General features: G+C 39.4%; 1 protein-coding gene across 5 annotated transcripts in view; it reads left to right on the forward strand.

Annotated features, from left to right (window-relative positions):
* LCORL (ligand dependent nuclear receptor corepressor like) overlaps positions 1–14,392 on the forward strand; it is an 83,644-nt gene that overhangs the window by 19,640 nt on the left and 49,612 nt on the right. For 4 of the 5 annotated variants that reach the window (XM_021395922.1, XM_021395921.1, XM_021395924.1 and 1 more), the window contains exon 2: positions 11,924–11,989. In XM_021395922.1, the coding sequence (XP_021251597.1) occupies positions 11,924–11,989 (66 nt within the window). Of the gene's footprint in view, positions 1–4,741; positions 10,282–11,923; positions 11,990–14,392 lie in introns of those variants that run through there. The other variant, XM_021395923.1, reaches the window with a different exon arrangement.

Raw genomic sequence — 14,392 nt, forward strand, 5'->3', positions numbered from 1 at the left:
CTTTCCATCAGGCAGCTTTCCAGCCACTCCTCCCCAAGCCTGTAGGGTTGCCTGGGGTTGTTGTGACCAAAGTGCAGGACCCGACACTTGGCCCTTTTGAAACTCGTACGGTTTACCTTGGCCCATCGATGCAGTCTATCCAGGTCCCTCTGTAGTGCCTTTCTTCCCTCTGGCATATCTAGTCTAAATCTACCCTCTTCCAGTTTAAAGCCATCTCCCTCATCCTGTCACTAGGTATCCTTACAAAAAAGTCCCCGCCCCCCAGCTTTCCTGTAGGCCCCCTTTGGGTACTGGAAGGCCTCTGTAAGGTCCCCCCCCGAGCCTTCTCCAGGCTGAAGAGCCCCAGCTCTCTCAACCTGTCCTCATAGGGAAGGTGCTCTCAGCCCTCTGATCATCTTTGTGGCCCTCCTCTGGACCTGCACAGTTCACCAGTGCTGTTCAGACCAGCAGTTCTTATAGGAGATGCTTGGTTGGTAGTCAGTCACTTGATCAAGAAAAGCAGTAGGCTGTGCTTCAGTGTCTTTAGAGCTTTTAACCAATACTCATGTGAAAAATAGTTAATTTTTCTTTGAAATGTCTGTTCTGTGTCCCCCTGCAGGACTGACTAGCTTAACAAGGTCCAACAAGTGATGAGAGTGGAAAAAGAAATTATAAGAGACAGCTCAGTCAGTTGGCGGTGCCCACATTCTCAGGTAGCTGATGGATCCTGCGCTGCAATTACTGGGTCTTGTGTTTGATCATCTGTGTTAATGTCAAGGGGTGAAGCCTTAGATCATGGATGGATTTTTGTTATGCGATGGAGAAGAATATCTGCTGCTTAAATGCTGGTCACTATAAGCAGTAACAGAATCGTGCTTTCTTCATTGGCTTGCAAATATGTGAAGTACACAGACTTATCTTGATGTCCAGTGAGATTCACACCAATTCCTGACCTAAATGTCTCTGTACCACAACTAGGTTTACACCATTGTTCCAAGAAATAAGAATTTTTAATGTAAACAGATGAAACTGTAGTACGTTAAGAAGCAGCAGTTTTCTTTTCTCCTACCCGTAGGCCAGCTCAGTCACTTCTGAAGTGACCTTATGCTTTTCAAATTAGAAATAATGCTGAAAGTATCTTGATGCTGCTTCAGAGATTAAATCTCACTTCAATTTTGACTATGTCTAGAAGCTACAGTAAAAGGTGTCATGGCCTCTACTCTGTACAGATCTGCACTGACACATTGTTATGTAGAAGAATTATGTACTTTAGAGTGTGGAGGTGCTTCATTTTTTGTTGAACTTTATTTTTTCTTACTGTTTTTAATAAGTACTTGAAAACTAGACCTGATCTCAGACTTGGTGTTAATTTTTGTCTTTGCTTAACCTGCAAACCTGATCTTACTTATTTATTTTTTATTAGCTGCCACCCTTTTATTTAAAACTGTTGAACAATTGGGGAGGGGGGTGGGGAACACTTCCCGTCTTTGTTTTGCTCCTGAGGTATAGCCAATGTCAGTCTCTAGCACTGGAATGTTGCTCCCTCTTTGCATTCTGATGAACTGCTTAATGGCTTAACTAGGTCTCCTGATGTATACCTTCTTCTTGGGAACTGCCCCATCGCCCTTTAGAAAGCTCACTCTAGAAACTCAAAAGCAAGAATTTTTAGCAGAACTGAAGAGTAGCTTGTTAGAACTGAAGCTGTTCTGTAGTTATGTTTCCTGTCTCAGTGGCGAGTGTGTGCAATACATGGTTCACCTGATTTCTTTTCTCTGGCAGCAGCAGTGTCCTCAACTGCATTAATTTTTTGAGTCAAGATTTTCACTAGACAAATATCTTTTTAGCTTTGGTTCAGAATTTGTATTGGAGTCTAAATAGAGGATTTCCTCCCTTTCACATTGGAATCTCTGGTATGTTGGTTCCTGTTTGCTCAGGGATCTGAATCAGTATGGTAAAGAAAATGAACATAAGTTAAATGTTTTAAAACTTTCTATTTTATAAATACCTTTTTGAGTGCTATAAGTAAAAGCTGGATTCATGCTGGACACAGTATTGTAAAGCAGCCTCCTCCCTATCCTACCATGCCCTTGTGAAATCTGTCCGTAATTATATCCCAAGAATGTTTCCAACAGAAAATTGGACTGCTTTTCACCTGAGAATGTGGCCAGCATTTTATCAAATAGTGGGTTTTACTAGATAGGCGTTCTGTAGTGACATTTCAAAGGGTGGGGTGGAGGAATAACAATTTTCAATTAAAAAAAAAAATTATTCATTTTTGCTTCTGTTGTCATGATCTAGATTTGGGGTGTTTTGCACAGCAGCCTGGTTCTTTTCTTTTTTCTTACAATTTGTATAAATAGCAAAAATGGTAGTGTTTTTCCTTTTTCGATTTGAAACCTCGATGGTTTTATAACCTGGTAGATTCTTTCCAAATTCTTGTTACAACAGAGTTTTTTTTTTAAGGTATTTGAGAATAATATCTGTACGTAAAGACTAAATATATGAATCCTTCTCTAGCATGAGAGGGTGGGGGCAGCTCCTGACACATTGAAGAGAGAAACAGAAGGAACTGACAGATGTTAATGTCAGATTTAAGTTACTCTGTTAAATTCCTTGCTCACTCTTATAAAATATGAAAGTAACTCTATAGAATATTCTCCTTGCAACAAGTTGTAAGGGAATTGCTGCTGGTATCCTAATGGGGTAAAGATAACTAGATGTGATTGAGAAAGAGATTAAGAACTACTTGACGCTTTTCAAAAACTTAAATTAGTGCTACAAAAAACTCAAAATGCTTTCTAAATCAATTAGGTGATCTGATATTCAAGAGGAACTTGGTGATGAGTGATTAAGGAACACACATTTTTTTAAGGGATTTCCGTTTTTAATGCAATTATATTTTCCTTTATTTGGAGACATGCATACGAAAAGAAATCCAGACTTAATGTAGGTAAGCATTTTTCAGAGGAACCAGTGACATAGTGCATTATCAAATATGTTGGAACATAAAGTGCAAGCAGCACCTGTAAAATGCAGGCATTTACTTAGAAAGCTATAACTTTATATGACTAGAAATAAAAAGATGAGTGAATATGAGCTCTTAGCCCCTTGCTTATCAAAAGGATAACTTGTAAGAAAAGGCAGATGACTTAGAATCATAGAATTGGCTAGGTTGGAAAAGACCTACAGGATCATCCAGTCCAACCATCCACCTACCACCAATAACCCCACTAAACCATGTCTCTCAACACTATATCTAAATGTTTCTTGAACACATCCAGGGACGGTGACTCAACCACCTCCCTGGGCAGCCCATTCCAGTGCCTGACCACTCTTCCAGAAAAGTAGTATTTCCTAACATCCAGCCTAAATCTCCCTGGCGCAACTTGAGGCCATTCCCCCTTGTCCTGTCACTAGTTATAAGAGAGAAGAGGCCGACCCCCAGCTCACTACAACCTCCCTTCAGGTAGTTATAGACAGCAATAAGGTCTCCCCTGAGCCTCCTCTTCTCCAGACTGAACAATCCCAGCTCCCTCAGCCGCTCCTCGTAAGGCCTGTGCTCCAGACCCCTCATCAGCTTCATTGCCCTCCTCTGAACCCGCTCCAGGGTCTCAATGTCTTTCTTGCAGTGAGGAGCCCAAAACTGAACACAGTACTCGAGGTGGGGCCTCACCAGTGCTGAGTACAGAGGGACATGACTTCCCTACTTCTACTGGCAACACTGTTTCTGATACAAGCCAGGATGCCATTGGCCTTCTTGGCCACCTGGGCACACTGCTGGCTCATGCTCAGCCGAGCATCGACCAATACCCCCAGGTCCGTTTCCTCCACACAACCATCCAGCCACTCTGCCCCAAGCCTGTAGCACTGCCTGGGGTTGTTGTGGCCAAAGTGCAGGACCCGGCCCTTGGTCTCGTTGAACCTCATCCCATTGGCTTCTGCCCAGAGATCCAGCCTGTCCAGATCTCTCTGTAGGGCCTCTCTACCCCCAGGCAGATCGACACTTCTTTGCCTTTAAATAAACCAAAACAATATTTCTATTCTTTCATCTGTATTTTTTAAGTATTGAAGATAAAACTTGAAGAGAAATGGAAACGAGTCATTCAGAGACTTGAGAAACTTGGTGCACTGTCTGCCTTGGTTACTTTTTAAGAACAAACAAAAATTCTAATTCCTGACAAGAGTAAAGAAGCAGATTCTGTCTCTGACTAAATGTGGTTAAATCCAAGATATATTAGTAATGCAAACCACAAAACTTCATTCAGATACACCTCTGAATTCTACACAGTTGTGAAACTGTGTAGAATGGGGGCAAGTATAACTGCAGTTTGATGCTATAGCTAATGTATGTATAAGCAGAATGTATCACTTGCAGCTAAACAAAAAACAAATTGCAAAGAGAAAAACATTGAGTCACTGATCTGCTAGTAGAAGAACCAAGTTTCGTGTTTTCAATTGTGTAAAAATTTTTATACCAGAAGATCTTGTTTTATTATTGTTGATGGTAACATCAGTATTGACCAGTTGTAGTGGAAATGCTAAGTCATGGCCTGAACCAGTGATTGAGCACCTGGTAGGAAGGCAGGGCCAACCCAGGAGAGCTCAGGTGCACGCAGTGCAGCTGAGTGACCAGAAGGGGTGGAGCCAGGATCCACCTCTTCCCAGACCTCATTTAAGGGTTGGCAGGGTAGGTGGGGGTATCTTGCTGGAGATCTGTGCTTACCTGAGGTCTTCTAAAGGTAAGCAGCTCTTTTCATTCATTTTTTGTGTCTGAGGCTGCTGCATTTGGGCTCATTCTCATTTTCTGTAGCCAAAGACTTTGCTGCCCCACTATTATTGCAGTACCTTCCATCCCATTATAGAATTACACCAGTGAAAGTTTTTGCTCGAGCTGTTTGGCAGGGTACTATGCAAACCACAAAGTTACAGCTATTGAAATAAAAGCATGTGGGAGAAAGGAGGCGAAGCAGTTAAGGAGGTTATTGGTTCATACAGTAGTCTGGAGCATGCAGGGCCTGTCTTTTGATCCTTACTTGTCCATAATTTCTTCCCAGTCTGATTTTGGTTTCTGAGATTCCTCGTACAGTCCGCAGAGATGAAGAAGCACCTTCTCTAAATATGGGTTGTGTTGTGCAGCTTCCAGATGGGAACAGAACTTTCATGAAAGCCTTATTCCTGGGCTCAAAGGAAGATACTCGAAAGCAGGACTCTTAGTCATAATCAAGTCAGTTTAACCTATAGGTGAAATAACACTGCTATTGCATACAGAACACACAAAAAAAGTTTCTTTTTAATGCTGTCTGGTGGTATTGTACACTTTGTGCAATCTCATTTAATGTAATCCTATTCTTTGGATTTTCCCAATTACACTTTAAAGACCATTTGTTCATTTTTAGTCCCTTGGCAGTTAAAATCAGTTTTGAACTAATTTTTACATATTTTTCTTTCAAGAGCGCTGTTAATGTACTAAACCCCATACTGCGTAGAAAGTACATTTGTTTTTCCTTTAAATTTTCCTTTGATTTCTATTGAATGTTAAATAAAAGAACTCCAAGTTATATACAACGTTTCTTGTCTGAAGCATGTTATTTAACAGCATATTTCTTCTTAAACTGTAAAAGAGGTGAGGTCTGGTTTATTTTTCATTTTTTTTAAACAAGGTGAGTAAAGTAGGGATTTGGATTTTAGTAAAACCGTAACTCAGATGTGATTCTTAGTATTGTAAGCCACGAAGTGAAGGAAGGTGGAACTTCAGTCATAATTTTTAGATGCATTAAAGCTGTGAAGATAACAAAGCACATAGAATTGTATGTTCCAAGGCAGGTTAACAGAAGTGTGTTTTAGAGAAACTTGAGATCCTGTGGTGTCTCCAGAGGCTGTAGTGCTTAAGCTAAAAGTCTTGTTTCATTGTAGTAAATGAAAACATGCATGAATGCCCCGTCCTTCAAATCAGTGTGCAGCAGTCTTGCCCTTTCTGTACCTAGATGAGAATATGCCGGTGAAGAAGGGAATAGGCAGAATTTGGTTTAAGTGCACCCAGCACTTTCTAAATTCCTGAATGCATAGTTAGAAAACAACATGACCCCTTCTAATAGGTAACTCTTCAGCATTAAGGTTGAAAATAGAGCAGTAAGTATGGATCAGATGAGCGAAACTGTTAAGCATGTCTCACTTCCATTTAATTTTTTTTTAAGTAATTGGCGTTCATCTACGATTTCTGTTGTGTATTGAGAGACGTGAGTAAAACAGCCTTTGAGTGGGAAAGGATATCAAGAGTGAATGCATTTAGAAATATTTTCACTGAAGGCTTTTTATCAGTTTATCTACTTAAACTTTCCTAAACTGGAAAAAGCTGCAGCAGGGTGGAAGGGTTGGGGGATAGAAGGAGGGGAACAAATATCAAGGGTTTTTCTGGTAACTTAATGTAAAGTAATTTATGTGGGTGTAACCTGGATTGTAAGTGTTTCCTTTACTGCTCCCTTCTCTCCTCAGTGGCTACAGTGATGTAGCTAGTTACTTGGGTTACTGGTGACCCTGCTAAAACTGTAGACAAACACCTCAATAAATCTCTGCATCAAGTGTAGTTTGTCTAGGCCTTGTGAGGCCATTTGAGGTTTAGTATTAATGTCTGCTTGCATAAAGAGCAAGAAAGAAGGCGGAAATTTGTTTTTACTACAATTTAATCTTTTGTAGTTTTTGTTCAAATGTCTCAAATAGAGTGACTTCACCACTATCACCACCCCCCAAAAAAACACCCCTGCTGCTGAAGACGTAGAATTGAACTACTGCCGAAGTGGAAACAGAAATTGAAAGGAAAAAAGGAAGAAAAAAAAAGAACTGTGAAGGGGATGAATAGGATGAATGGAAATATCTGCTTTTTTTTTTTTTTAATGGGTTTTCTCTTGAAAAGCAAAGATCAAAATACTGGAGTTAATATGGCAATAAGCAAGACTAGGGGAATCCAGAAATGAATTTGATGTAGAGGATACCAAATCTATCAGAAACATTTTAATACAGTAATGTAACCTGTGCACATACTGCTGTTCTTTCCCAGCTGTTTAGTAATTATCTCTCCAACTTCAGACCTGCCAAGTGATGTGTTTGAAAATGGTACTCAAATGTCAGCTTCATTTTATCACATGTAATCTTCTTGGATGTTCTCCTAGCACTTAGACTGGGTCATTTGTTGAAAATATGCTTGCAGTCTCAGTTGTGAGGTGCTGCTTACGGTGTTCCTGCTTCTAGCGCTTCTTCAGTGGGGCTGTAAAAGTGTTGTTCGTTGCCTTTACCCTCTCTGCAATTCTCCTGCTTCCTGGGAGCCCTCCTTATCAGGCAAGCCCATTGGCAGTGATGATTTGCTTTACCAAATGACTCCTGTCTCAAGCACTTTCTTTCTCAGAGAGAATCTTATTTTTATAAAAGCTCAAGTCCTGCCTGCAGCAAGATGGTCACATGTTTATTTGCTGGATATTTCTCCTGTCAAAGCCTTTAACCTGGGTCAACACCTGGGCTACTATTGTACCAGGACTCCTGCAGTTCACTTTGATCTGAAGATCTCCCTTGACACTACCATGGGTAGCTGTGTAGATGAAGCAACAGATAACATTGCAGTAGTCAGGTGAACTGTAAAATCTTTCAGCAACATCCTTAGGTTTGGGCCCTGGGCAAGCAGCAGACCTTGGGAGATGTCTGTCCGACGTGTGGAAGTCTTCATCCCACACCCAAAGAAGTCTGCAGTGCCTACCAGCTATTGCTTCCTCTTAGTGGCATTGGTTGCGGACACGTGGGTTGGATTTAAATGCCAAACCAAGCAGAACTTGTTCCTCCTCCCTGTCCCCTCATCTCTGTGCATTTTCAGCACCTCTTCCTGTTGCTTGAAGTCACAGTTCAAGCCTGCCTTGTCCTGGAAGTCCTTATCCTAGCAGGAAGGCAGCAGATTTGGCAGAGGGTGATCATAAGGGTGGGAGGAACTGCTTGAAGGGGAAGTTGACAACTTTGTTTGGGAAAGCAAACTATGGGAATATTCTTCTGTAAAAACACTAGCAGTATCATAAACTTCTGCTCATGAAAACTGTTGTGGAAGCCCGGCTTGGATCATGAAGGGTGTCAAATAGTGAGTAGAACTGATACTCTTTTTAGATGAAGATACAAAATGTCAAGTAACAAATCCCTTAGAGGTAGATGGAATTAAACTGACATACTGAGGTATTGCAAGATAATAAAGCACTGCACTTCTCTTCAGTTTGGAGTCACATGGTGTCTAGAATAAATTAGCAGTAGTTGCATAAGGCAGTTTGAAGTTAGGGAAACAATCAGCCACCAAGAGATGGATGTGCAAATACCTGTAAAATGAACATGTAACAGGTTTTTGTTTGCTTTTTGATTACTTGGTGATATACAGGTGTGTAAGCAAAGTATATCTCTGACTGGTGTGTACAGGCCCTTCAGTTTCTGAAGACTGCTAAAACTGCTTTCATTTCCAATAAGATTTTGTTGAAAATCCTGATATGAAATGGTTACACTTTACAAGATGGTGCTGGTAGATACTCAGTGTCAGCTGCATGAGAAACCAAAATGTATCTCTTTCTGTTTAGACTAAATTGAAACTTTCATAAATAGGAACCTGGACAAGCTTAAGAAGTGGGCCTATGTCAACCTAATGAGGTCCTACAAGGCCAAGTGCAATGTGTTGTGTTTTGGTCAAGGCAATCTCAGATATGTATACAGACTGGGAGAAGAACTCCCTTAAATCCTACTGAAAAGCAGTGGAGAGCTGCCTGAAGTGGAAGAAGTATGTATCTCTTCTGAGAGAATTTTGAAGTAAGGCCTGGGAAAAGACTATGTTGTGATGTTTGTGGGTGGCACCAATCTGTGTGGTTCAGTTACACAGCTGAGAGATGGGATACCATCTGGAATGACCTAGGCAAGCTTCAGTAGTGGGCTCATGAGAATTTCATGAGGTTCAGCAAAGCCAAGTGCAAGGTCTCGCATCTGGGTTGCAGCAACCCCCACTATCTGTACAAGATGGGATATGAAATGAGAGTCCAGCCCTGACAAAAAGGACTTGGGGTACTGATGGACGGGAAGCTGGACGTGTGTCAGCAATGTGCCATTGCAGCCCAGAAAGCCAACTGTATCCTGGGCTGCACTGAAAGAAGCACGGCCAGCAGGGAGAGTGAGGTGATCCTGCCCCTCTGCTCTGTGCTGGTGAGACCTCACCTGGAGTACTGCATCTAGATGTGGAGTCCTCAGTATAGGAGAGATGTGGACCTGTTAGGGCTTGTCAAGAGGATGGCCACAAAAAGGCTCCAAGAGATGGAACACCTCTCCTACAAGGACAGACTGAGAGAGCTGGGGCTGTTCAGCCTGGAGAAGAGAAAGCTCTGGAGAGGACCTGAGTGCAGCCTTTCAGTACCTTAAGGGAGGCTGCAAGTAAGAGGACAGACTCTTGAGCAGGATCTGTGGTGATAGGAAAAAAGGAAAATGTTTCAATCTAAAACGGGAGATTTAGACTGGATATAAGGAAGAAGGTTTTTTTATGAAGCTTTGGAGCAGATTGCCTGGAGATGTGGTGGCTGCCCCATCCTTGGAGACATTCAAGGTCAGGCTGGACTGGGCTCTGAGCAACCCGATTTAACTGTTGATGTCCCTGTTTGCTGCAGCGAAGTTGGACTAGCTGACCTTCAAAGGTGCCTTCCAACTCAGTTGATTCTATGATTCTAAGTCAGACAGGTAAACTTTGAGAGAAAGCATCCAGTATTCATGAGAGGTGGAAAACAAACGATCACACTGAATCAAACTTGTGACTACATGGGGAGGTTCTAAGGAGGTCTGGCAAGAGAAGTACCATCTTAGGTGGGTAGGATGAAGCAACATTTGGTAAACCAAGACTGAAGTGGGTTGGTGCCTCCTTTGTTCAGGATAGGGAGGAAAAAAAAAATCAAGCTACTAACTACTGTCCATAGTACAATCTGCGTGGAAGTCTGTCAGAAGTTTTCTTAAGGAAGAGCACAGTTTTGCAGAGCTGGGTTTCGTGTCCTCGTGGTTTTTGCGTAGGCAGGAGCAGGTACTGGGGAAGCAGATATGTGTAACAAATAACATGCTGCACACCCCTGGGGGGGAAAGAAGGTAGGTGTCAAAAAGAAAAGTTTTTGGGTGCTGGCATGAGTTGTAACAAATTTCCTGGTGTTCTATTTACAGCATACTAAAACGTGAGCGTTAGTATTTGTTCTTCTGGAATAAGCACAACTGTTTCCAAGCAACACTTTACTCCAGTGAGCTGTGACTTGCAAGCACCTGAAGGTTGGCTAGCTGCTGAGCTCACGTGGCTTACTGTTTATAACATCTGTGGTTGTAATTATGCATGTAGTGTATTTTGCTTTTTCAAAGGCTTGTTTGGGGAATTACTGTCTCGACTTAAGATTTCTTCTCTTGCTTTTTGTATAGCCTTCTAAAGCCAGAAAATGAGGAATTTGTGCAATGCCAATATGATTTGAATTTCTGTTGCATTGAATCACTGATTCAGTGAACAATATTTCATCAAAACTTCAGTGTATATTCGAGCCTTGGATTTTTTGCTTTCTAATTTTTGTGGACTATATTAATGAAAATTGAGAAATACATTTATTGCAAAAAAAAGTGGAAACCTAAGATATAATTCAATACTTATATCTCAAATCATAGAATTCTTCAAAGTATAATTACATTCAGATGAATTTAATAATATAAGTACAATTCATATATAAAAACATGGAGTTATACAAAATCTGAAAGGTACCTTTTAACGCAGTTGTGACCTTTCAGACTGAAGAGCTCCTATGTGTTAAGACAACTTCTCTCATTTATGTCAAGATTTTAATATATTATTTAACATACTAAAGGTACGGTGGATATTTTATATTCTCATACCAATGTACACACAGTCTAAAACAATGTAAATGTTGCTTGTGACAGAGGGCGTCACAAGTGTTGAGCAGATTTATAAATTATAAGTGTTCTCTGCTGATAGGCAGTTTTCTTCTTCAGGATACTGATATCTTTTCTGTAGTAGGATGATAAAATACTCTTGTAAAGTGCTGGAATGGAGCTCCATCTTTGATATGGACAGGCAGGTCCTGAGTATGGAGAATTTGAACCTTCAAATGCTGCTTTGAATTATCCTCTTAGCTGAAAATAGGCTTATTATATAGAAGTCTGTAGGAGAAGAGGAGGTGCTTGAAAACAATTTACATATTGAATTATACTTCTATTGATGATGAGATACAATTCTCACTATATTTCATCAGTTGACCAGTTGTGTGTGGGTTGTTTTTTTTTTTTGTTTGTCAGCTGGTTTGCTCTTCTCTGCTGCAGTATGTGATTTTACGAAGTACCTAGAACAGACTAGCTGGTCAATCTGGAAAATAATTGGATTTATCTAATCCTCAATTTTAAAAGGTTTTTGTACAGACACATAGGACTACAGAGAACTTCTATAACATCAGAAGCAGAACAAGTTTTTTAATACGTTTTTAGGAATACTAGCCTTCTGAGATAACGTCATGGTTAGTGAGTCAAAGTGAGACATTTCTAGTTTTTGCAGTTCTATCTCTTCCCGCTCTTTTCTTCCCAATTTCTAATTCACGGTGTAAGAAAGGCTTCACTTGTGTAGAGCTGTGAGGTTAATCTTCCCACCTTTAAGATTCTGTGGTAGTTATTTTAAGTCTAATGAGGTTGTTGGGACATGGCTTAATAGGCTGACTGTGTGCAGATGGCAATTGCCTCGTCTTATGTTTATCTTCTAATTCTGTCGAATGGTCCTGTAGCAGCAGGAATATTCATATGATAAATGTAACAATTTTTGAAATTGCTCTCAGGATTTGAGAATATTTGATGCTAGTTTTCTCAAATTTGCTTTCTTTTTAAAATAAACCTTTGATTCACTGTTCTAAATGTTTGTTTCCAGGTTTTGAAAGTATTTTAGAAGGGCTTTATGGACCAAGGCTACGAAGAGACCTCAGTTTATTTGAAGGTAAACGAGCCAACTTTTAGTTCAATGATCTTTATTTGCAAGTTTTTCTTTTAACTAGGAGTACTCTAAAATATGTATTTAATTATTTTTTTATTAAAAAACAGGAAATCTTCCGTTGTTTTTCTTCCTAATGTATTTTTCTTCACATTCATCTCAGCACTGGGCAGAGGCAAAACCCTATTTAAAATAGTACCCAGGCTGTGATATGCAGTGAAATTTTGGATTAGTTAAGCTCTCCTGAGTAGCTCTCAGGAGAGATTTACTTTTCTGGAATATTGCATCTCTGGTTTCATTCACTGGACAGCTTTTAGAGCAGCTTGTCCCTCCTATCAACATTAATTGGAAAAAGGAAGATTATGAATGCAAGCTTACTTTTTGTATTACTCAAAAGTTTAATATTTTATGTCTAAAAATATATATATTTTCCACTTTTCTTGTGCAAGACTGATCCTTATTCCATATGAGTTTGGTGTTGTTGGAATAAGTGTTAATAACATCTAGGTGTTTAGCTAAGTATTTATCAGTTTTTAACAAAAGCCAAGGGTGATAATCTTGCATAAAACTGCCTTGAAATTTGGAAAGAAATGCAAAATAACTTCCGTGGTTTTAAAAAAGTATTCGTGCTGTTACCAAGCCTTCAAAATGTTCCATTTAATTTCCTCACAGTTTTATTGTTTGATAGCGTAATTTATGAAGTTTTTAATTCATATACTGCCAGCACATGAGGTGGAGTGTCCTATACTGCGTGTGTTTGCTTAGAGCAGATTTGGAACAATTGCTTTAACGTGGCTGTGGTTTTGTCGTCTTTGTATTGTGTAAGTTCCTTGGCCTGTATCATATGCATAACACTATTTTCAAGGAAGGGAGAGAACTTAAAATATTATTTCACCACTATTTTAAGTATAATTTTCTGTCACTTATAAAGTTAGGCGTGCCACTGGTCAGACTCTTAAAAACACTTAAATGTATAGATTTGGGCTAAAGCTTATTCTCTGGATTAGTACTCCCATCTGCTATGATTAAAAACAAGTACATTACTCTGGAAAGTGAAGAGGGCAATGTTAATCTTAGTGTACCATATCTTTTATCTGGTTCTAATTCTAATGGGTTATGTGTTGGGCTTCATATCGACCAGTTATTAAAGCTTTATTATTTTCTTGCATCAAAGGGTTTACAGTCAGAAAGGAAACTCAAAGTATTCTTGGGGTTTTGCATAAGAAGACAAAGCATCAAATGATTGTCCAGAATATAAGTGTTACAGCTAAAAGAGCCCAACATTCAACTGTAAAGTGTTACGTTACTGCTTTAGAGTTGCTTCATGTGTGTTGCTTCACTTCTTGTAGTAAATGCTACAGCTTATTTATCTCATGCTGTTGAACATTTCTTATGACCTTCTACTTAAGGTGATCTGTGGTTTCCATTGTTTACAGAGGGTCTTTGGCCTACTAGCTTTTTTGTCCTGCAGATAAAGTTCATGTTTATTTAAAATGTAAACTGTTGAAAGTTATTCCCCCCAGCCCCCCTTACTTGTTAGTAATATATCTGAATTTTTGGATAGTTAAAGCTTTGTTCTATATGTTTGGCACACCTATAAATCTGTATTTAGTTCTGAAGCAACTTCAGAACAGATGGTGATAATAGGGTGCCCTCCTTACCTTATTTTTTAATTCATTTTTTTATACATATAGATACTGTAACAGTTTGAAAGAGATTGCTATGCTCTCTATAAATATGGTAGACTGTGACCTTATAGAAAGCAGGTCTGTTTCTAAATTGTCATCTGTATTACATTGTAAAGATTAATGCAGCATTCTTGTGTAAGATTGACAATAAATTTTCCTCTATTATAATTCAAGTGCAGTTTTTCCACTTTACGGATAAAGAAACTGAGACAAACTGAATTTACCTTAGTTTAAATGTATGGTTAGTATAAAGAACAGAACACATGTTTTTAGGCTCTTAGCAACATTCTTAAGTCACTACATCTTCTAAGTTGCCCATTTTGTTTGTCATGACGGCTGTACTGGTACTGTCTACATGCAGCATTATGCTTCACTACCAGGAGTGTATGTTTCTTTGAATGAAGCTCAAGAAATCAAATGTCTTTCTAATCTGAAAATATGTGAGAATCTGCTGAAACATATGCCTCTTAGCTGCAATAGGTTTTTCTCTTACCTTGTTATTTTTATGTATTTTTGTAACAAATAGTAACATGCGTAGAATGTAATGTGAGTGTATTTGTTTGTGTAACTCCTTCTTAGCTCTGTCTTGAAGCAGTATTTGATGTACAGATCAAATTATTGTACTCAAAGCTGTTTGAGGATAAAAAATAAAATTAGTGACAACTTTGAACGTGTATTTCAGTTTTACTGGTCTTTTTTTTTTTCTTTTCAAAGAGAATAC

The sequence above is a fragment of the Numida meleagris genome, chromosome 4 (assembly GCF_002078875.1).
Source record: "Numida meleagris isolate 19003 breed g44 Domestic line chromosome 4, NumMel1.0, whole genome shotgun sequence".
In the NCBI taxonomy this organism is placed as follows: Eukaryota; Metazoa; Chordata; class Aves; order Galliformes; family Numididae; genus Numida; species Numida meleagris.